Source organism: Chlorocebus sabaeus, chromosome X, assembly GCF_047675955.1.
Source record: "Chlorocebus sabaeus isolate Y175 chromosome X, mChlSab1.0.hap1, whole genome shotgun sequence".
NCBI lineage: Eukaryota > Metazoa > Chordata > Mammalia > Primates > Cercopithecidae > Chlorocebus > Chlorocebus sabaeus.
In genome coordinates, this window is record NC_132933.1 from 86,695,982 (window position 1) to 86,719,384 (window position 23,403).

Here is a 23,403-nt window from a genome sequence, read left to right on the forward strand (position 1 = left end):
CACAACATTCCAGAATTTCTGGGACACATTTAAAGCAGTGTGTAGAGGGAAATTTATAGCACTAAATGCCCACAAGAGAAAGCTGGAAAGATCTAAAATTGACACTCTAACGTCACAGTTAAAAGAACTAGAGAAGGAAGAGCAAACACATTCGAAAGCTAGCAGAAGGCAAGAAATAACTAAGATCAGAGCAGAACTGAAGGAAATAGAGACACAAAAAACCCTCCAAAAAATCAATGAATCCAGGAGTTGGTTTTTTGAAAAGATCAACAAAATTGACAGACTGCTAGCAAGACTAATAAAGAAGAAAAGAGAGAAGAATCAAATTGACGCAATAAAAAATGATAAAGGGGATATCACCACCGACCCCACAGAAATACAAACTACCATCAGAGAATACTATAAACACCTCTATGCAAATAAACTGGAAAATCTAGAAGAAATGGATAATTCCCTGGACACTTATACTCTTCCAAGACTAAACCAGGAAGAAGTTGAATCCCTGGATAGACCAATAGCAGGCTCTGAAATTGAGGCAATAATTAATAGCCTACCAAACAAAAAAAGTCCAGGACCAGATGGATTCACAGCTGAATTCTACCAGAGGTACAAGGAAGAGTTGGTACCATTCTTTCTGAAACTATTCCAAACAATAGAAAAAGAGGGAATCCTCCCTAACTCATTTTATGAGGCCAACATCATCCTGATACCAAAGCCTGGCAGAGACACAACAAAAAAAGAGAATTTTAGACCAATATCCCTGATGAACATCGATGCAAAAATCCTCAATAAAATACTGGCAAACCGGATTCAGCAACACATCAAAAAGCTTATCCACCATGATCAAGTGGGCTTCATCGCTGGGATGCAAGGCTGGTTCAACGTTCGCAAATCAATAAACATAATCCAGCATATAAACAGAACCAAAGACAAGAACCACATGATTATCTCAATAGATGCAGAAAAGGCTTTTGACAAAATTCAACAGCCCTTCATGCTAAAAACGCTCAATAAATTCGGTATTGATGGAACGTATCTCAAAATAATAAGAGCTATTTATGACAAACCCACAGCCAATATCATACTGAATGGGCAAAAACTGGAAAAATTCCCTTTGAAAACTGGCACAAGACAGGGATGCCCTCTCTCACCACTCCTATTCAACAGAGTGTTGGAAGTTCTGGCTAGGGCAATCAGGCAAGAGAAAGAAATCAAGGGGATTCAGTTAGGAAAAGAAGAGGTCAAATTGTCCCTCTTTGCAGATGACATGATTGTATATTTAGAAAATCCCATTGTCTCAGCCCAAAATCTTCTTAAGCTGATAAGCAACTTCAGCAAAGTCTTAGGATATAAAATTAATGTGCAAAAATCACAAGCATTCTTATACACCAGTAACAGAAAAACAGAGAGCCAAATCATGAATGAACTTCCATTCACAATTGCTTCAAAGAGAATAAAATACCTAGGAATCCAACTTACAAGGGATGTAAAGGACCTCTTCAAGGAAAACTATAAACCACTGCTCAGTGAAATAAAAGAGGACACAAACAAATGGAAGAACCTACCATGCTCATGGATAGGAAGAATCAATATCATGAAAATGGCCGTACTGCCCAAGGTTATTTATAGATTCAATGCCATCCCCATCAAGCTACCAATGAGTTTCTTCACAGAATTGGAAAAAACTGCTTTAAAGTTCATATGGTACCAAAAAAGAGCCCGCTTTGCCAAGACAATCCTAAGTCAAAAGAATAAAGCTGGAGGCATCACGCTACCTGACTTCAAACTATACTACAAGGCTACAGTAACCAAAACAGCATGGTACTGGTACCTAAACAGAGATATAGACCAATGGAACAGAACAGAGTCCTCAGAAATAATACCAAACATCTATAGCCATCTGATCTTTGATAAACCTGAGAGAAACAAGAAATGGGGAAAGGATTCCCTATTAAATAAGTGGTGCTGGGAAAATTGTCTAGCCATAAGTAGAAAGCTGAAACTGGATCCTTTCCTTACTCCTTATACGAAAATTAATTCAAGATGGATTAGTGACTTAAATGTTAGACCTAATACCATAAAAATCCTAGAGGAAAACCTAAGTAGTACCATTCAGGACATAGGCATGGGCAAAGACTTCATGTCTAAAACACCAAAAGCAATGGCAGCAAAAGCCAAAATTGACAAATGGGATCTCATTAAACTAAAGAGCTTCTGCACAGCAAAAGAAACTACCATCAGAGTGAACAGGCAACCTACAGAATGGGAGAAAATTTTTGCAATCTACTCATCTGACAAAGGGCTAATATCCAGAACCTACAAAGAACTCCAACAAATTTATGAGAAAAAAACAAACAACCCCATCAAAAAGTGGGCAAAGGATATGAACAGACATTTCTCAAAAGAAGACATTCACACAGCCAACAGACACATGAAAAAATGCTCATCGCTGGCCATCAGAGAAATGCAAATCAAAACCACAATGAGATACCATCTCACACCAGTTAGAATGGCAATCATTAAAAAGTCAGGAAACAACAGGTGCTGGAGAGGATGTGGAGAAATAGGAACACTTTTACACTGTTGGTGGGATTGTAAACTAGTTCAGCCATTATGGAAAACAGTATGGCAATTCCTCAAGGATCTAGAACTAGATGTACCATATGACCCAGCCATCCCATTACTGGGTATATACCCAAAGGATTATAAATCATGCTGCTATAAAGACACATGCACACGTATGTTTATTGTGGCACTATTCACAATAGCAAAGACTTGGAATCAACCCAAATGTCCATCAATGACAGACTGGATTAAGAGAATGTGGCACATATACACCATGGAATACTATGCAGCCATAAAAAAGGATGAGTTTGTGTCCTTTGTAGGGACATGGATGCAGCTGGAAACCATCATTCTCAGCAAACTATCACAAGAACAGAAAACCAAACACCGCATGTTCTCACTCATAGGTGGGAACTGAACAATGAGATCACTTGGACTCGGGAAGGGGAACATCACACACCGGGCCCTATCATGGGGAGGGGGGAGGGGGGAGGTATTGCACTGGGAGTTATACCTGATGTAAATGACGAGTTGATGGGTGCTGACGAGTTGATGGCTGCAGCACACCAACATGGCACAAGTATACGTATGTAACAAACCTGCACGTTATGCACATGTACCCTAGAACTCAAAGTATAATAATAAAAAAGAAAAAAAAAAGAGGCTTCGGGTGTACAAAACCTGTGAAGACTCTCTTTGAGGAAGTAATTGCCTCATCAAACTCAAGGTATGAGAGGGAGCATAATTCTGAGTAACAGAAAATCCTAGAAGTAACATAGAAGCTAATATATTACAAAATATGATTCTGACACATATGGTAAGAGAGCAGCACTAATGCTTTTTATTTGTGTTAAAGAAAAATTGTAAGAATTAAGACATACTTTATCCCAATTCTTATCTTCATTTCAGGATATCTCTGACTAGTGAATTATTTTCAGAACTAGACAAGCTTTAAGGAGGTTATATACTGTTATGTAAAGGGCCTTCAAAGCTCTGAAGGTTGTAAATATTTTTTTTTAATTCAATAAGAATAAAAATAAACTTTTATTTCCAAAAAAAAAAAAATTAAATTAAAAGATCTTGTTAGATGTTTCTCACGGGTTTCTGATCAGAAACAAATGAGAGGAACTAAATAAATAACTGATTTGATACCATTCCTTCTGAAACTATTCCAATCAATAGAAAAAGAGGGAATCCTCCCTAACTCATTTTATGAGGCCAACATCATCCTGATACCGAAGTCTGACAGAGATACAAAAAAAAAAAAGGGAATTTTAGACCAATATCCCTGATGAATATCAATGCAAAAATCCTCCATAAAATACTGGCAAACCGAATCCAGCAGCACATCAAGAAGTTTAGTCCACCAGGATCAAGTGGGCTTCATCCCTGGGATGCAAGGCTGGTTGAACATACGCAAATCAATAAATGTAATCCAGCATATAAACAGAACCAAAGACAAAAACCACATGATTATCTCGATAGATGCAGAAAAGGCCTTTGACAAAATTCAACAGTCCTTCTTGCTAAAAACTCTCAATAAATTTGGTATTGATGGAACATATCTCAAAATAATAAGAGCTATTTATGACAAATCCACAGCCAATATCATACTGAATGAGCAAAAACTGGAAGCATTCCCTTTCAAAACTGGCACAAGACAGGGATGCCCTCTCTCACCACTCCTATTCAACATAGTGTTGGAAGTTCTGGCTAGGGCAATCAGGCAAGAGAAAGAAATCAAGGGTATTCAGTTAGGAAAAGAAGAAGTCAAATTGTCCCTGTTTGCAGATGACATGATTGTATATTTAGAAAACCCCATCGTCTCTGCCCAAAATCTTCTTAAGCTGATAAGCAACTTCAGCAAAGTCTCAGGATATAAAATTAATGTGCAAAAATCACAAGCATTCTTATACACCAGTAACAGAAAAACAGAGAGCCAAATCAGGAATGAACTTCCATTCACAATTGCTTCAAAGAGAATAAAATACCTAGGAATCCAACTTACAAGGGATGTAAAGGACCTCTTCAAGGAAAACTATAAACCACTGCTCAGTGAAATAAAAGAGGACACAAACAAACGGAAGAACATACCATGCTCATGGATAGGAAGAATCAATATTGTGAAAATGGCCATACTGCCCAAGGTAATTTAAAGATTCAATGCCATCCCCATTGAGCTACCAATGACATTCTTCACAGAATGGGAAAAAACTGCTTTAAAGTTCATATGGAACCAAAAAAGACCCCGCATTGCCAAGAAAATCCTAAGTCAAAAGAACAAAGCTGGAGGCATCACGCTACCTCATTTCAAACTATACTGTAAGGCTACAGTAACCAAAACAGCATGGTACTGGTAATAAAACAGAGATAGAGACCAATGGAACAGAACAGAGCCCTCAGAAATAATACCACACATCTACAGCCATCTGATTTTTGACAAACCTTACAAAAACAAGAAATGGGGAAAGGATTCCCCATTTAATGGTACTGGGAAAATTGGCTAGCCAGAAGTAAAAAGCTGAAACTAGATCCTTTCCTTACTCCTTATACGAAAATTGATTCAAAATGGATTACAAACTTAAATGTTAGACCTAAAACCATAGAAACCCTAGAAGAAAACGTAGGTAATACCATTCGGACATAGGCATGGGCAAGGTCTTCATGTGTAAAACACCAAAAGCAATGGCAACAAAAGCCAAAATTGACAAATGGGATCTAATTAAACTAAAGAGTTTCTGCACAGCAAAAGAAACTACCATCACAGTGAACAGGCAACCTACAGAACAGGAGAAAATTTTTGCAATCTACTCCTCTGACAAACGGCTAATATCCAGCACCTATAAAGAACTCAACCAAATTTATAAGAAAAAAACAACCCCATCAAAAAGTTGGCAAAGGATATGAACAGACATTTCTCAAAAGAAGACATTCATACAGCCAACAGACACATGAAAAAATGCTCCTCATCACTCACCATCAGAGAAATGCAAATCAAAACCACAATGAGATACCATCTCAAACCAGTTAGAATGGTGATCATTAAAAAGTCTGGAAACAACAATAGTTGGAGAGGATGTGGAGAAATAGGAACACTTTTACACTATTGGTAGGACTGTAAACTAGTTCAACCATTGTGGAAGACAGTGTGGCAATTCCTCAAGGATCTAGAACTAGAAATACCATTTGACCCAGCCATCCCATTACTGGGTACATACCCAAAGGATTATAAATCATGCTGCTATAAAGACACATGCACACGTGTGTTTATTGTGGCACTATTCACAATAGCAAAGACTTGGAATCAACCCAAATGTCCATCAATGACAGACTGGATTAAGAAAATGTAGCACATATACACCATGGAATACTATGTAGCCATAAAAAATGATGAGTTCATGTCATTTGTAGGGACATGGATGCAGCTGGAAACCATCATTCTCAGCAAACTATCACTAGAATAGAAAACCAAACACTGCATGTTCTCACTCATAGGTGGGAACTGAACAATGAGAGCACTTGGATACAGGAAGGGGAACATCACATACACCGGGGCCTTTTGTGGGCTGGGGGGAGAGGGAAGGGATAGCATTAGGAGATATACCTAATGTAAGTGACGAGTTAATGGGTGCAGCACACCAACATGGCACATGTATACATGTGTAACAATCCTGCACGTTGTGCACAAGTGCCCTAGAACTTAAAGTATAATAAAAAATAAATTTAAACAAAAAGTGATGTATACAACTTCCATGCTGTGTCCTTATAAACAAAGCTGCTCGCCCTAGACTTCTTTCTTTCTTCATGATAGCTGGGAATAGCTACAACTGTAACAGACATCTTGGCCCCAGAAAGGAAAGCAAGTGCTGAGGATGATAAGGTTCACCTGCCAGCCCTGAATTGCTCATATTTGTATTATTATGTGAAAAAGAAATAAAATTCTATCATATTTAAATCACTCTGTTTTAGACATTTTCTGCTACATAGCTTAGTCTGTACCTTAATAAATGCAATGCCATTTTGTCAAGGGGCAGCTGAGCTTGAGACATTCAGTCCCTTGAGTAAATCCTGTAAAATTTAAGTCCCAGGGTAAATACTTCAGTTAACTGAAAGAAGAGAGACAAAGATTAAGAGCGTGAAAGTGTGGGCAAGCTTTATTCCCTCACTATGTCAATATAGAAGCGGCACTGAGCTAGAATTCATAAGAGCTGCATTATAGCCTCATCTCCCAAATCTGTTGGTATCATATTAGGAGACCTGAGATAAGAGTCTCCTCATCTCAGAACTTCAGTATTCTCATTTGCAAAACACTTTTCTAAAAGTGTAATCTCTCCATTTCTGAAGCCTTACCTGTCCTTCTCAGACTGGTTGTGCCATTCCAATTCCCAGCTCCTGTCAGGGCAATAGTCCCACTCTACTTCTTCTGCCATGATATAGTAGATTCTTGCGGCTTGGTAGCGTTGGCGAGGGGTGGCTTGGTGGCCAGGACACTGGGAGACATTATAGATTGCCCTCATCCCTGCTTCTCGATGGCTGCCTGCCTGGCAATAAATCTCAAATGTCCCTAAGGGAGAATCAGAGAGAAAAATCTGACTCAGAACACCCCTGGGTGGTACCTGGGGGATTTCCTGCCTTTCCCTAGGCATACTGTAGAAAATTATTAGTCTCAGATAGACTCAGATAAGGCTTTTGTCTTAACTACACATAGATAAAAGAGTATTAAAAGTTTATTGAGAGTAATGAGCTCAAAGGTTAAGAGTTCCAGCTCCAAAGCTACATACACTGGGTTTATTAAAACTAAACTCGGCCACTAGAATAACCAACTTCTTCCAGGGTGTTTCTAGTTTTAGCACTGTAAGTCCCATATTCCTAGAAACCCCGTAGTACTAGGCAAACTGCCATGATTAGTAACCCTATCTTTCATTTATTATATATAAATCATATACATACATATATAATATATTATATATGTGTGTGTGTATATATATACACACATAAAACCTTGTGGCAATTGCTAAACCTCTGTGTTTTTCAGTTCCCTCATCAGTAAAATGAGGATTATTTTACTTTATTTGGTTGTTTTACAACTAAACCCAATAATTTGTGAACAGTGCTTAGTATAGAACATATTCAATGCTCAGTTAAGTGATGCTATAAATAAGTAAATATAGCTATAATAATACTTATTCCAAGAAAAACAATGATGAGCTGTTTCCCACCAAGTACCAAAGAAATAAAATAGAATTTAATAGTTAGCTAAAAAGAAAGAGAACGTCTTGATTGCAGAGGGATGCTTACCTAAGACAGCTTTAGAAGGTATTTCACTCTTTTTTTACAATGGAATGTGCAGGTAACAGTCTTAAATGTCTGTGTTGTGGAGTTGCCGCGACCGAATCTTAAGCTCCAAATTTCTACCTCAAGGATACTCAAACTCAATGTCGATCAAAGCAGCTAACTTTCGTAGAACATTACTCTCATCGTTTCCTTACTTTGCTGCTCAGTGCTTATCCCATCACTACAAACTCTTCTTCCTGGCTTTCAAAGCCTTTTATGAGTTGGCCCCAAACTACCAATCCAGTTCTACTTCCCACACATTGTCTCAAATTCAACTATCACTCCAACTACACGGAACTCTGACTGCTTCTCTCACACATTTCATTCATTCCTACCTTGAAATCTTCATTCATTTTGTCACCCTCTTTGTGGAACTTACCTGTCCACCCAATCCCCAAGTATCAATGAGAGTCCACTCATTATCCAAGACCCAATTCATGTTTCTTTTCCAGAAAGCCCTCCCTGACTATTTTGGCCCAAACCGAGTTCTACATTCTTCGCTTCTCCACCCCTAATGCACTTTATATCTAAACCATATGTTAAAGGGCTAAGTGCCCCTCTCTTTTAAAATGATCCCTTCTACTAGTTTATAAACACCTTGAAAGAAAGGGTCTATTCATTTCTTTCCACATCTACTTCTTTTATTTCCCTTACCACCCTTATCTATTGCATCAGTAAATCCTATCAGCAATTCCTTCAAAATTATTTTTTCATTTCCACTGCCTCTTCCCTAGTCCAAGCCACAAGCTTCTCTCACGAGAAAACTATAATAGCCTCCAAACTGTCCTTTCTATTTCTGAAGAGACCAGCTTTATGTCAAGTGTTTGTCAAACTCAGGACTAGGTTAAATTTATTAAAGTGTTGAAGACACTTGTTCAAGGATGTTTTTGCCCCGAAATATGCATGGAATTTACAGGAGTAAAACAAAAGTTTAATAGGATCTGTGTGGAGCTGACAGGTTGTTCTTACAAACACTATTGTCATCTAATGGCTGGAAAAAAAAATACACCATAGGGACAAAAGAAAAGATAACTGCTCCATTATGAAATGCTAGAAATACCTAGCATCTGAAGAAACGTTATAGTCAAACATCTTCATAAAAGGAAGAAAAAGGATATGGAGGGAAGGAGAGATGGAGGGAGGACAAAAGGACAGAAGGAAGGAAGGCAGAAAGGAAAGAATCAAGGAAGGAAGAAATCTAGCTAGAGAGAAAGGAAGTAATTAGACCAAAGTTCGCAGCAAGTTAATGAAAGAGCCTGAACTAGGGCTCCTGTGTTCTGATTTCCAGGATGAAATTGTTACATCACCACACACACATACAAACACACACAACGGGGTGGCTGGGGGCAGCAGGGGAGGAGGGGTGTGTCACAGGGAGAAAGAGAGAGAGGGAGAGACCAGAAATGCGAAAGTCTGTAGAAATCCTCAGAGTATCAATTTGATAGCACTTATAAGTGCATTTTATTTACCTTCCTCCCAATAAAAGTACTATATCTAAAAAATCTCTATGTGGTCAAGTCCACTCCCTGCCATGTAGGAACTGCACTAAAGCTGATCAACATCCCAACTTTCCTTCTGTTGTTCCAGAAAAGAGCTTCCTCTACCTTCTACTAACTCTATTCTGCCTGCAGCTGAGTAGGGAACCCAAGTAACCAGAACATGGAGAGCACATTGAAGAAGAAAAAGACAAAAGTGTTTTTAAAAACTTCCTAGAACCGTCAGCATGCCTCTTCTTTTCTCTTCACCATCCCTCCCTCATCCCGACCCCATTCCTGGCCCTATACCCAATAAAGCCTCTAGGGCCAGCTGCTAAGGCACTTACCAAGGTTGTCAGGCTGCATGATGGCCATGACAAAGGTATGAGGAAAGAGCATGGCTGCACCCTTCCTCATGCCCTGAAGCTGCACAGTGTTGCCCTGGAACATGACTCCGTGCACATCAGTCTCTGTGCCCAGGCCGAGCAGGTGCCAGGCCACTGTGTCACCCTTGCACATGTCCAGCCTGGGCAGGTTGGAGAACAGAAACCCATTAATGGCTGGAAAACAAAAACACAAGACAAGATGGGGAGATGAGACCAGACTACTCCAGCACTGGCCAGCAGCATGGTATCAGCTATGTACTATGGTTTCACACAACTTGAAACTGCTGAGTCAACCTCAACACCTTTGCCTTCTTCTCTAATCCACTTTAACTCTACTCGTGATTATCTGCGTCTTTGGGATGAGCACTCAACTGTCCTTTCTTGCCTCACCTCCACCATGATCCACATCCTGACAACATTGAACCACTACCACACACACACACACACACACACACACACACACACACACACACCAATCTCTCCTATTCCCTATTTCTTGAAACTCTCCTTCCTTGGTTTCTGTGGCAACATACTTTCTGGTCCCTTTACAACCACTCTGATTGTTCCTTTTCTACATTGATCCCATTTTCCACCCCTCCATAATGTGTTGGGGATCTGAAAATTCCATCTTCAGCTCTCGATCTGTTTCCTCCTCTTCATCTTCACTGCTACTGCCTAGTTCTGGCCCTCATCCTCCCTGGCCTGAACTCCTACAATAGCCTCCTCTCTGGTACTCCTACCTGAAGTCTGTCCTCCCATCCTCTTACACACACACACACACATACACACACACACACACACACACACACACACACACACACACACCATTGTCCTTATCTATGAGCTCTATTTTTCTCTGCATTACCGAAACTTTAAACATTGTAGGTGCTTTGATAATACCTGTTGACTTTTCACATAGTTTCCTCTTTCTGGAATAAACGTCCCTTATGGTCTCTTTCTATGGCATCCTACCACTTACCCATCGTATCTTTGTTCAGATATCCTCTGTAAATCAGTTATAACTCTCTCTTTGATCCATGAAACTTTTATCCCACAAAATTCTGCAGTATCAGTTGCCGTGGAATGTAATTGATATACTTTCTGGTGATTTACTTACAAATCTATTTCCTGCACTGGATTGACATAACAAGAAGCATATCATTTTTTTTTCTATATCTATGTGACTGCCTGAGCACCTAGCACATTACCTAGTACCAATTAGGCACTCAGTAAATTCTAACTGGAATGAACTTTGCTCATGAGACAGTTTTACTTTTTCCAAATGATGAAACTAACTAGTAATGGGAACCAAGAGACGGAGCATTTCAAGTGAAAGGAACAGCACTGCAAAAGCATGACATCAGCATGTTCACAAAGAAAAATAGCCCCAGTTGGCTGGAGTATGGGGTGGGGGAGCAAAGGTACTAAAATATAAGGAAGAGGGAGATAAGATTGGAAAGGTATCATCTGGCTTATTCTTCACAATCCCTTGTAGATTTCTTGTGCACAATCCTCATTTTGCAGTACTTTCTTCCAGTGTCCCCCATACTGTGTAACACAGGACACAGCACCCAAAGGTACTAAGTATAAGATCTGTTGTGTTTGGTTTAACCTCTCAATCTATCTCGCCTCTTGGACAGAGATGACCAATAAAATCAGTGTTTTCAGGATTGGTCATGATTATGGTTAAAGTTAGATTTTACTTGGGACCCCTCTATTTAGCCCAGGGCAAAAGTACTCCCAATACCATGCATCCGATTGGAGTCTTGGAAGCCCTCAATATCCTCTGAAAGCAGTCGGAAATCCAACATAGCAGCTGCTTGATTGGCATTGCTGTACCAGCTCTTGTTCTCATCCAACACAGTGAAGAGAAGAAAGAATTCTTTATCCACCCCTTTCTGCAGACCCAATAGAAGAAAGTAGAGGGAAAAATAACAATGGTTTCAGCAGTTGTGGACTGTGTTGTTACAGATCAAGGGATGCCAGATTCTTTCCCATTTCCTTTTCCCATTTTGAGCCCATACCTCCTATCCAGAGCTGCGGCAGTTTTTCCTTAGGTAACCTCAAATTGCAGATGAGAGAAGAAGATCAGAATAAAAGGACAAGCCTGACAGGGAAGAACTTATGAAAGTGGGCAGGGAAGGAGCATAGGATAAGACATAAGAGGTATAGAGTGTAAAAGAAGAGAGCTGGGAATCACCTGGGGAGCAGAATGAGGGGAGGTGGCTAGAAAAGCAGGGGGGCATCTTGGGGGAAAACCAGAAAATAAAAGATAAGTAATATCAGTATTAATTATTGTTACCACTAACATTTACTGAGTGCTTACTACGTGCCAGACCCTGTGCTAAGCACTTTATATGGATTATTTTAATTAATCTTCACAGAAACCCAAGGTGTCTTCTTCCATTGTTATGCCATTTTTACAAATGAGGAAATGGAGTCAAAGAGAAGTTAAGTAGCTCAACCAGTGTTACACAGCTAGAAATCGTGGGCTGAATACAAAAGAAGACAAGCAAACATTAAAGCAGATTTACCAATCAGGAGCAAGGTTTAGGGGCCACCGAGGTGAGTGAGAGGGAGAGGGAGAAGGAGAGGGAGAGGAAGGGAGGGAAGGAGGGAAGGAAGGAGGGAGGAAAGAAGGAGATGATGAAAGGATATCGTGAATTATCTGCAAGGCTAAAGAAGATATATATTTGTCAGTACAAAAAATAACATGCAAGATAGCATGAGGTCACCAACTATTAATTTCTGATGGACCAGCTTGATTATTTTTCCTCTATTCCATAAACTTTAGAACCCAGTTCCATGCTTAACTCCTATCCAGCAACCCAGCTTCATCCTTCTCCCAGCAGGCTTCCTAGCCAGATAACCCCGACAATACCTGCTTGCCATCTGCACCCAAGGCACCAGCCCTGCACACAAGCAGCGGGCCTACCAGGCCAGAATTTGTGTCTCTTATGGGATCTGCGGCAGAGAAGTACATCCAGGTGAGACAAGCAGGATCCTGAGCAGTGGGACCGGCATGCGGGGGGACTGTCCAGCGGTATGTTACTTTCTCAAAGGGCTTGGCAACCAAGCCAGGGTGAGATGAGCCTGTAGGGAAAATATGGGACTAATTACTTAGATTGACTAGAATGAGAATCATCAGCTCCAAACAGTGAAATAAAGATTATGAACTACAAAGGCATTTTGGAGCAGCAGTAGCAGCAACATGGAATATTGAATATTGAGGAGAACTCTGGTCAAGGAGTCAAGAGATGAGTTTATTTTCTCGTTCTGTCACTACTTGCTATATGAAATGCAGCAATTTAATCTTCCCTATGTTTCAGTTTTCCAAAATCATAGGACCTTGGGACTAAAAGGGACTTTAAGTCTTATTTGGAACATCTCTCACTTGAAAACATACATTAATCTGCTCTTACATCCCTACTTCTGCTTAAAACTCTCCAGTGATGAGGGACTCACTACCTGCCATTATAGCCCATGTCATCTTTGAACAGCTCTGATTATTTAATATTTTTTTATTTTAATATGTATTATGTACATGTGGGTATGTATATGTTATGTATGTATGTGTGTGTATATATATATATACATATATATCAAAAACCTTAAGGCTGTAATTTCTAAATGGACACAAGACATGGTCAAGCAATGCACAGACATTTTTCAAATTTTCACGCCATCAGTAATCAAAGAAGTACAATTGAAAATAGCTAGATAACTTTTTTACAAATTAATTTAGCAAAGATTTTACAAATTGTAATAATGCATGATGGTAAGAAGTGGTTTAGATGGCAACTGCCCTACTCACTCACCTATAAAGAGTGTAAATGTAAAAAGGAATAGCACTTTTGAAAAAAATGTAGACAAAATTTGAAAAAAAAAATGTAGACAAAAGTGTAGACAAAGCTAGTTATTTAAAAGGTTCATATCCACAAGTAGAATAATATATGCAATAAATATTGAATGTTCAACATAAAATAATCAAACAAACATAAATCAAATCAACAGTGAGTTTTGTTGATGTTGTCATTTGCCTACAAGACTGCCATTTCGACAATATTGAAAAGATTTCCCCATTGCTGATGAGGTTGTAAGAAAAGGAGCCCTCCTCAGGTACTGCTAATGGAACTCTAAACTGATAGGGCTGCAAATCTTTCCAGAGAGTAATTTGGGTGTAGGTACCAAAAATTTTAATGTACATATCCTCTGATATAGCAATTCCTCATCTTAAAAATATATTCTGAAGAAAGGTTTATAAAAATGTTCAAAGAAACATATGGAAGGATATTTGTAGTATAGCTTATAACAAGGGGCTATAATTTAGGATGGTTTTAACCTATCTTTTCTTATTCATTCATTATTTCTTACTCTTCAAATTTTCAAATACACAGAAAACTTTAAAAAGCAGTGCAATGATCACCCTGTCACCTAGAATCTATTGCTAACATTTTGCCATCTTTATCCAATCTACGTATATGTGCATCTACACACACATACACAGTTTTTGTTGGTTTGCTTTTGTTGAATCATTTGGAAGTAGAATGCAAACATCATGATATTAGCAAGCATCTCCTATGTCACTATAATGCCATTATTCCACCTAAGAAAATTCCCTAATAACATCTAATATCCAGTCTATATCAAGAATTTTGCAATCATCTCCAAAATGTCTCCTGAAGCTATTTTTACAAGCAAAATCAATCAAAATTTGCACATTCCATTTGTTATGTCTCTAATTCCCCTATTGATGGTATTGACTTCTTGAAGAGACTAGACCAGTTGCCTTATAGAATGTTCATTCTAGCTTTGTCTGCAACTTTGCTCTTTATGCTTTCAGTTTTTACTTTATATTTTAGCTAGAATTAGCATGCATTAATATTCTCAGATAAAGTTAAAAATTAATTACACAATACTCTTATTTCTAAGATTCTTTCCTGATACAGTAATCCAAAATGCAAGCTAAGATATATGCATTCATTCATTGCAACCTGACTTACAATATTCAAAAATACTGATAAAACCTACATGTCCAAGCAATAGAGGAAAAAGTAAATAAATTATGACAAATCCTTGAGACAAAATGTTATATAGTCATCAAAATATTTGTAGCATTATAATGGCATGGAAAAACAAACACAATACAATGGTAAGTGAGGATAGTAGGATGCGAAACTGTATAAACCATATGATCACATATCTCTATATACAGACTTGTATAAACATATAAAAATATTTAAAGGTATATCAAAATTTATATAACTGTCTATAAATGATGTTTATTTACTTTGTAATTGTCTGCTTTTCAGAGTTCTATAATACACTTATGTTTAGAATTAAGATATATTTAAAAGAAATTTTATCTTATTATTGAAGCCTAGCTCTGTTTTACTATTATATTTTTCATTCATTCAACAACATCCACATAAGGCAACTATTTCTGCCTACTTCGTCCTCCCCATCCCCCATTTATTTGTTTTCTAGAGACATCTGGTACCACCTAGAGCCCACATTTACTAGAAACCCTGTTGACTCACCATCATTGTACACAGTGCCTTCATAGTCTTTCTCATAAAATACCCCATGGGGCTGCATGCTGAATGGCTGGGAGGCACGATTGTAGAAGACCACCTGAATGGTGTCACCCACCTCAGCCCGGATCACTGGCCCTGGAAAATGGGAAGGAGAGATAATGAGAATGACGAAAGGGATAAACAGGGAGGAAGGAAATGGAAGAAGAAGGAGGGAAAGAAAAGGAAAGTGAAAGTGAAGAAGAAAATAAAAAACTCTTTTCTTTGTAATAATAAGAATAATCCCTTTCAAGTGTACTGCAATTTACAGTTACAGAAAACACTGGAAAACCCATTATCTTATTTTGATTCTCAAACATCATTTTAAGGCATATAGGGTAGGAATTATTAACTCCAATTTACAGATGAGAAAATTTCAGCTGAGAGAGGTGGAATTTACCTACGCAAATTTAAATGGTTGATTAGCCATTCAGCCAGGACCAGAGGCCAGGAATTTCTCATCCCACTGTCAGCCCCAATCTAATTTTCACTTACTTTATTGTCCCAGATCCCATAGCTACATCTCTTGGTGGACCTATCTAAGATCTGTGCTCGCCTCAATCTGAAACCAATTCTGAGCAAAGAGAATTATTATATCTTCTATTCAGGCACTGGGCTAGGTAATCTAGCCACAACTCCTGGACTCTTCTGAATTCACTACCCGCCACATATAATCTAGCTTAGGTTACCTTTGAAACAGACCAAAAGTACCAAAACTGGGCACCTATTCTGGCTCTAACCTTTGGTCAGAGTTTCTACCTTGGTTTCCTATTCAATTTCCACATCTAATGTTTCACCTCTTCTCAAAGACTGGGCACCCATACTGAAGTCCAGCCAATGATAATTCCTTCACGCTGACCACCATCTCTCTTTCCTGTGGTGGATGTCTCCTCATTATATCTGCCTATCCAGTTGATGTAAGATCTATTGTCCATTATCAGATCTAGAATCAACTGGCACACACCTATCCCAAGTATGGTCCATTATATTAATTTCTCAAGTTTTTTCCATCTGGCCTATTTTATTTTCTGGTTCCATCATGTTACTAACCCACATCTAACCGTGGTTTAGACCTTCTAGATACCTTCTTCAAGTTCAGACACTAAGCCTATTTCACATTCCTCCTATTTCAAGTATGTCTGTATGTCATGCCAATCTGCTACTGTCCCCAGATTGCTGAGAACCTATACAGTCTTAATTCCTCACATAGCCCTTTAGGAATATTTCTAGACAAGGAATTCTAAAAGTGTTTACTGTACATCAGTGGTATTGGAAGACATTCACTGAAAAAATGTGGAGATTCATGATAAACAAAAATAAACCTAAGGCTCTTAGAAATCCTGTAGCATAAAAAGCACTATTTAACTGCTTAATTTAGTGGCTTTACAAACACATTCAGACTCATAACCCTTTTTCACAAAACAATCGTCTCATAAGACTCACTTTGGGAGATACTAGTCTACACCATGCTCCTAAGTGATATCCAGGCCTCAGCTTCAAAGTCTTCCTCAATTCAATTCTCTGGCTCTAGTAAATGAATTTCAGAATTAAAAAATTCCTCACCCAGGATTCCAAGATGCCTATCTTCCTCCAACTGCATCTTCTCTTGGAATGTCTCATCTTGAAAGGCTTCATATCGCACTTTCCAGTAAGTGCCCCCAATTCGGCTGGAGCTCTTCTGGAAAAACTTATCTGAGATACTGATGTATAAAAAGGAAAATATGATACAATTTCATTTGGTATCAAATAGACTCCCACCTCACCCTTAGTCTCATCAAGTTATGAATCTTTATGTTTAGGAAGGACCTCAGAGCTCATCTAAGTTAACTCCCACCAGTGAAGATATCTTCTTTGACAACATCACTAGAAAGTTATATACAGCTTCTGCTTGAGCCTTTCCAAAAATAGGAAACTCATATCCAGAGGAGAAAATCTCCCTTACTGTTGGGTATTTTAAATTATTGGAATTCTATGTTAGCGTAAATTGGAATATTCTTGCTTATAATTTCCAGGCACTGGGACCAGTTCTGCCCCCCAGTGATTCATAGTCTACATCTGTCCTTAATCATCCTTAGGCATTAATAATCTTTTCACTCCAAAATGAAAGCCCACTATGTTAATAAGCCCAGTTCTAAATCTTGGAATCCATGCTGAGACTCAAACACCAACTTTCCTAAGTTTTCTCCAGATTTACTCTATTATTTCCTGCTAGAAGTATAACCATGAAGGACCTTCTCCCAACCCCTCTCTTAGTTGTCTATCAAGCGCCTCCTCTGTGGAAGACCTATCATCATCAATTGCCCAGTGAGTGGTATGACTTAAGACCCAGCAACTGAGTAGGGCACTAACCTCCTACTCTTTCTTGCCCACATCTGGATCATGAATGAGGCAGGAGAACTTGGAGAAATTCCTTGAAAAGAATGGGCATGCGATAGCCAAAAAGCAGGTTGCCTCTCTTCCTACATTCCTCAGAGTGCTTTTTATACCCCTGCTCAAACGCCTCATTCAGACTATAGAAAAGAAATGAAGGAGCAAGGAGGTAAATAATGGGTAAAGTGAAGAAACCTGGAAAAACAGCTATTTCAACTGATACAAGAACTGGTCCCACCTGGACTTTCCTTTATGAAAATGGCCAGGAATTATAGTAGGACCAACTTCAAACTCTGCTTGGACCCATTGTGGGGATATGGAATAATCCCACAAAAAGCTTTGTTACCTGTATCTCCCCAAGAGCAAGCTCTCCAGGGGCCACAAGAACTTGGCTAACAGTTGGTTCATGTAATCCCAGTCAGACAATGATTTGGATCCCCAAGTAAAGTGAGAGATTTCTAGAAGAAAGATAGTAAGTGTTTGGAGTTGGACCCAGAAGTAAAGAGAGGGATCCCATTGCCTCTTACCTGCCTGGCTCTCTCAAATTCTTCCCAGTACTCCCATCATGCCCCATTGGGCCATAGTTCCATTGAATCTCATGGGCTTCAATGAAGTACTGTCGAACTTTGCCTGTGAGCAGGTCCACAGGATGGGCCATGGAGCAAGACTTGACCTTGTAGAGTGCCTGCATGCCATCTGAAGGAAGAACATTATGGCTGACCCCATTCTATCCAATAGGATTTTAACGCAGAGGACTCACCTTTCTCCTTCTGTTAGTGTTTCCTCCTCCCACCCTCCACTAATTTCTACTCCTGCTCCAAAAAGGGCCACTTTCTCTCACTCTTAAAATGCCTGACTGAGAGAGAGAGTCCAGGTTAGAATTCAAGTACCTCCACTTGCTTATACCACCACTGATGCATTTACTAGATCTTCATTCCTGCCTCTGAATAAAGACTCACATTGTAGCAACATCACAGAGACGGAAGTAAGGAAATGAGTTCAAGCCCAAGCTTTAAGCACTATCTATAGGACCTTAGGCAAGTCACTTCCTCAATCTGAGCTTCCCTCTTTTGCCAAAGGAGAGAATAGGAAAGTCTACCTCATGTGGCCGGTAGGAGCATCAAATTTAAAATAGGGGTTAATTATTTATAAATTGGGAAGCTCCCAAAATAATAGAACATCTTCTATCAGTGGAGATAAAGCTTCAGACTTGGGACTGTAAGGAAAATGTAAATTCTAAGTAGTGTTTTCAAATGTGGAATATACTACATTGAGTCATAACGGCAATGGATAGTACTGTCTTATATTGGCTTAGCAACTTATAGAGATAACTTAGTATATTATTTTATTAGAGTCCCACAACATCCCAGGGAGATTTGAAATCTGTAAATTAGAAACCTGAGGTATGATGAAGGGAGTGGAAAAGATATTCTTTTTCTTCAACATGTATTATGTTAGGTAGGTTCTGTGTCAGGTGTTTTACATATTTTTTAAAATTTCAGTCCCAGGGAGTACATATGTTACCCCTATCAATCTTTACAACCATTGTATGAAATATACTTTTAATGTCCCCTTTTGCAGATGAAGAAAACTAAAGGTCAGACAGGTTAAATAACTTGCCAAGGTTGCACAGCTAGTCAGAGGTGGAGTTGAGACTTAAATTCCCATCTTTCAACTACAGATCTTAAGTGTTCATTTTATTTTCTTATATCTACTCTCTTGGTTACATCATCCCCCTATTCTCTAAGACTCAAAATCACATTTTTACTCTAAAACCTCATTACAATTTTATACATCACTACTGCTATTAAGAGGCTCAGAGAAGTGACATGATTTATCAAAGGTGGCTAAACAAGTGATAGAACCAGGATTTGAATCCAGGCATGTCTGTCTCTAAGGTCCATGCTTATTCCACTATCATGCTGCCTCTCTAACCCCAATTCATATTTATAGTCTCTTACCTAAGAAGCTTTGGGATTAAGACATACCCTGGATAATGGAGCACATGTAACTAGCCCCTATTGTGTCAAACCTAACACCTAAGATTTATTATCCTATTAGTCTACGACTCCTAACCTACTCAAATCCACTTCAAGAACTCGCATGTCATTTTTGTGACACCCATTCTAATTTACCATAAATCAAATAATTCTAGAAAATGAAAGCTGAATAGGATTTAAGAGGCTATTTAGACAAACTTTCCCATTTTACGGATGTGGCAAATGTGACCTAGATATGGAAAGGCACCTGTCTAAAGTCATATAAAGTTTTTCACAAACCTGAGACTACAATTCAAACCTAATCACTTATCTACTATTCTTTCCATTGCCTCATATGCTCTTCCTCTCCTCTGACGCATCTGATGCTCCTCAATACATTGCTCTGCAATAACATTACTTTAATGTTTCTCCCTTTGAAAATGAAACCTTCCACTCCTATTGCTATTGAGTTCCAACCAGAGTGTAACTATGTACCCACAATACACCATGATCTCCTACAGAAATGTTACTCTCTTTTAATTAATCTCTCCTTCACTCCCTGTTCAATATGTTGAAAATGTCTCCAGGTATTAATTGTTTAGAATTCTAAGCAAATAACAAAAAGCTGATTAAAAGTTTACCTATTCATCCCCAAGCTATCTTATGTTCAAGGTGGGGAAGATTAAACACAGAGAGATGTGCCCAAAGTTATCCAGCAAGTTTCACAGCAGATTCAGGAAAAAACCTGGGTCCCCTGACTTCTAATCTAGTGTGCTATCCTTTATCCCAAGATGCCTCAACTGGAAGACTTATCTATGGCTTCAGGCCAGAAGCCCAGCCTCCTTTGACCATTATCATACCTCTGTCTTACAACCCAAGGGTCAGAAATCTTGGATCTCACCTCGAAAGTGACTGTTCACTTGACAGCTAACTAACCAGGTACCAGGTTCCCAGGGCACCATCTCGGCAGTCACAAAGGTGGCTGGAAAGATCTGAGCCACATCAGTGTGGTGTCCACGGGTAGTCAGTATCTGTCCATGGAAAAATGCTGTGTGAACATCAACTTCATTGCCCATGCCAAACAAGTGCCAGGCCACACGTCTCTGTGCACACATGTTCAGCTCTGGTAAATTCCCAAAAACAAAGCCATTGATTGCTGCAAAACAAAATCGAAGGAAAATATCAAGATTAGGAAAGGACACCCGAATGGAAGAAGCCTTACCATTTGACAATAATAGATAACATTTAAATGAGGTTATAAAGAGCACACTGTGTTGACCATATCTTCTTTAAATCTCAAAAACATCCCTGAGAAATAGGCAGATATCATTAGTCTCATTAAAAAAAGAGAGAGAGAGAAAAAAAAAAAAAAAAACAAGGCTTAGAGAGGTGAAGTTACTTCTTTCCCAATGCCATAGAGCTAATAAATTCTTAAAGCCAATATTCCAAACTAGAAATGTGAAGAAGCTCTCTAAGGAATTTAGTTATTTTGCAGGCTATTATTTCAGGGTGGTTTCATTCCAAAAATTTCAACAGGACAATTGTCAAATTGGCTGACTAATTAACATGGCTATTATAATCAATTGGTATAAAATTCAAGAGAAAGTTGAGCTGTCCAAGCCATCCTTTACATCTTCCTTCTGAATTTCCGCCTCGTTTTGGGGCTGTATGGTTTTTAGCCCACCCCTGTCACCAGTGGCCAGTAAATGACTTCCTTAATGAAATAAAAACAAAATCGACTTGTTTATATTCCTAAAATCAGTTCACTATTCATGCCTCAGATCTTCTGTGCCTTTAGTTTCTTTTTTAATTTAATTAATATGGTCAATGCCCTTATAGACATAAGCACAGAGTAGGATGGAAGATATAAACAAGGTAGCTTGAAAGCAACCATTTTTCTCCTCAAAGTGGATAATTTTGCTAACTTCTTCCTTTTTTAAAAAAATCAATATTAATTAATTGTATCAGTGGGAAACCCACAGCAAAGTAATTGAGTATATACTATATAACTTTAGGCTGTGTGCTATTCCACAGGCCGTCATCAGCCTATGTGCTATTCTACATTATGAGACAGAATAACCTAATGGCAAGAGCACAATCTATGCAATCAGAGAGATCGGGGTTGGAATTTTAGCTGTGCCATTTATCTGCTGCATAATCTTAGGAGCCTTGGTGTCCTCACATGTAAAACAGGGAAGAGCCATCTACAACTCCTTGTCCTTGTGATGACTAAAAAGGATTATGTATGTGAAAGCATCCACCAAATACTACGCCCAGTGGATACCCTCCAACAATGTTCCCTGTCACAATGTGGCCACCTTTTCCCAACTCACCATGCATCTTATTGCTCTCCTGAAATGTTTCATCTTCTTTGTCCACTGAAGCAGGATCTGAGCAGTAAGTGGCAATGTTCTCATCAAGATGCCAACTGAGGTTCTCATCTACCACACTGAAGAGCAGGAAGAAACCATGGTCTACATCCCGCCGTTGAGGAGGGGAGTTCCCATCCAGGGCTCCTAGAGCAAGTAAGAAAGTTTCCCTTGAGAAAATCCTTTCCTTAGCAATAGTAAGCTGAAAGGGGTACTCATAAGAAAGGAATAGAAAGAGAGGGGCCTTAAGAATCTGTAAGCAACAGAAAAGCAGATATAACCTTCTTGGGTTAATTTCTATTTCCGAACTCCCCATTTAAAACCACCAATTCAGTTGAACCTAGGACTTGATGTTAAGACACATAGAATCTACAATAATTTCTTCCCACCATCCCTGCCTATGTCTTCAACCAAGGGACTAAACCTGACCACATTCCTGCCACCCTCTGGTCTTCAAGTCTGACTCTTTCTGGAGCATGTCCTATTACCAGCAAAATCCTCCCAAACCCTAATGACCACACTTTCAATCTTATCCATATCTAAACTCTTACCACATATCTCATTTCAATGTGACTTGACTCCTATAATGACTAATTTGAGATTTAAAAGTGAAGCAACAAAAAATAAAAAGGAGAAAAGTTTGGTGTTTTGTTGTTTTTAATAACAATAATTTTTAAAAAGGTTCCTACGATCATCATGGTGGACAAGAGTCAGGACTAGATTGCAGCTCAGACTTGGACGGACAGAGCAGCATGTGGAGGCTTGCATCATGAATTTTATCTCCAGCACCCTGTATGAACACACCAGGAATCTCAAGAGGACCCACAGACCCTCTGAAGGAAATGAACTGCTCCTGCAGTACTCGGGAGACACCCCAAATACTGCGCTGATATTCACAGCAGAGAGACCCATACACAGTTCGCATCACAGGACTCTGTGCAGACAACCTCCAGTATCAGTCTAGAGTCAGGTAGACTTGCTGGGTGGCTAGACCCAAAAGAGAGATAACAATCACTGGAGCTCAGCTCACAGGAAGCCGCATCCATAAAAAAGAAGGGAGAGATAAAGGGAACACCCTTTGGGACAAAAGAACCTGAAGAACAGCCTTGAGCCCTAGACCTTCCCTCTGACAGAGCCCACCCAAATGAGAAGGAACCAGAAACCCAACTCAGGTAATATGACAAAACAAGGTTCTTTAACACCCCCAAAAAATCACGCTAGCTCACCAGCAATGGATCCAAACCAAGATAAAAAAAAAAATCCCTGATTTACCTGAAAAAGAATTCAGGAGGTTAGCTATTAAGCTAATCAGGGAGGCACCAGAGAAAGGTGAAGCCTAATGAAAGGAAATA

General features: G+C 39.1%; 1 protein-coding gene across 2 annotated transcripts in view; it reads right to left on the reverse strand.

The window, feature by feature from the left end:
- The window catches only part of HEPH (hephaestin), a 105,386-nt gene that overhangs the window by 63,986 nt on the left and 17,997 nt on the right, over positions 1 to 23,403 (reverse strand). For both annotated transcript variants that reach the window (XM_007991929.3, XM_007991928.3), the window contains exons 5-13: positions 22,016 to 22,198; positions 20,584 to 20,838; positions 18,231 to 18,399; positions 16,897 to 17,033; positions 15,301 to 15,432; positions 12,642 to 12,853; positions 11,508 to 11,658; positions 9,722 to 9,934; positions 6,916 to 7,129 (exon numbers count right to left, since the gene is read on the reverse strand). In XM_007991929.3, coding sequence (XP_007990120.1) covers positions 6,916 to 7,129; positions 9,722 to 9,934; positions 11,508 to 11,658; positions 12,642 to 12,853; positions 15,301 to 15,432; positions 16,897 to 17,033; positions 18,231 to 18,399; positions 20,584 to 20,838; positions 22,016 to 22,198 — 1,666 coding nt within the window. The remainder of the gene's footprint in view (positions 1 to 6,915; positions 7,130 to 9,721; positions 9,935 to 11,507; positions 11,659 to 12,641; positions 12,854 to 15,300; positions 15,433 to 16,896; positions 17,034 to 18,230; positions 18,400 to 20,583; positions 20,839 to 22,015; positions 22,199 to 23,403) is intronic.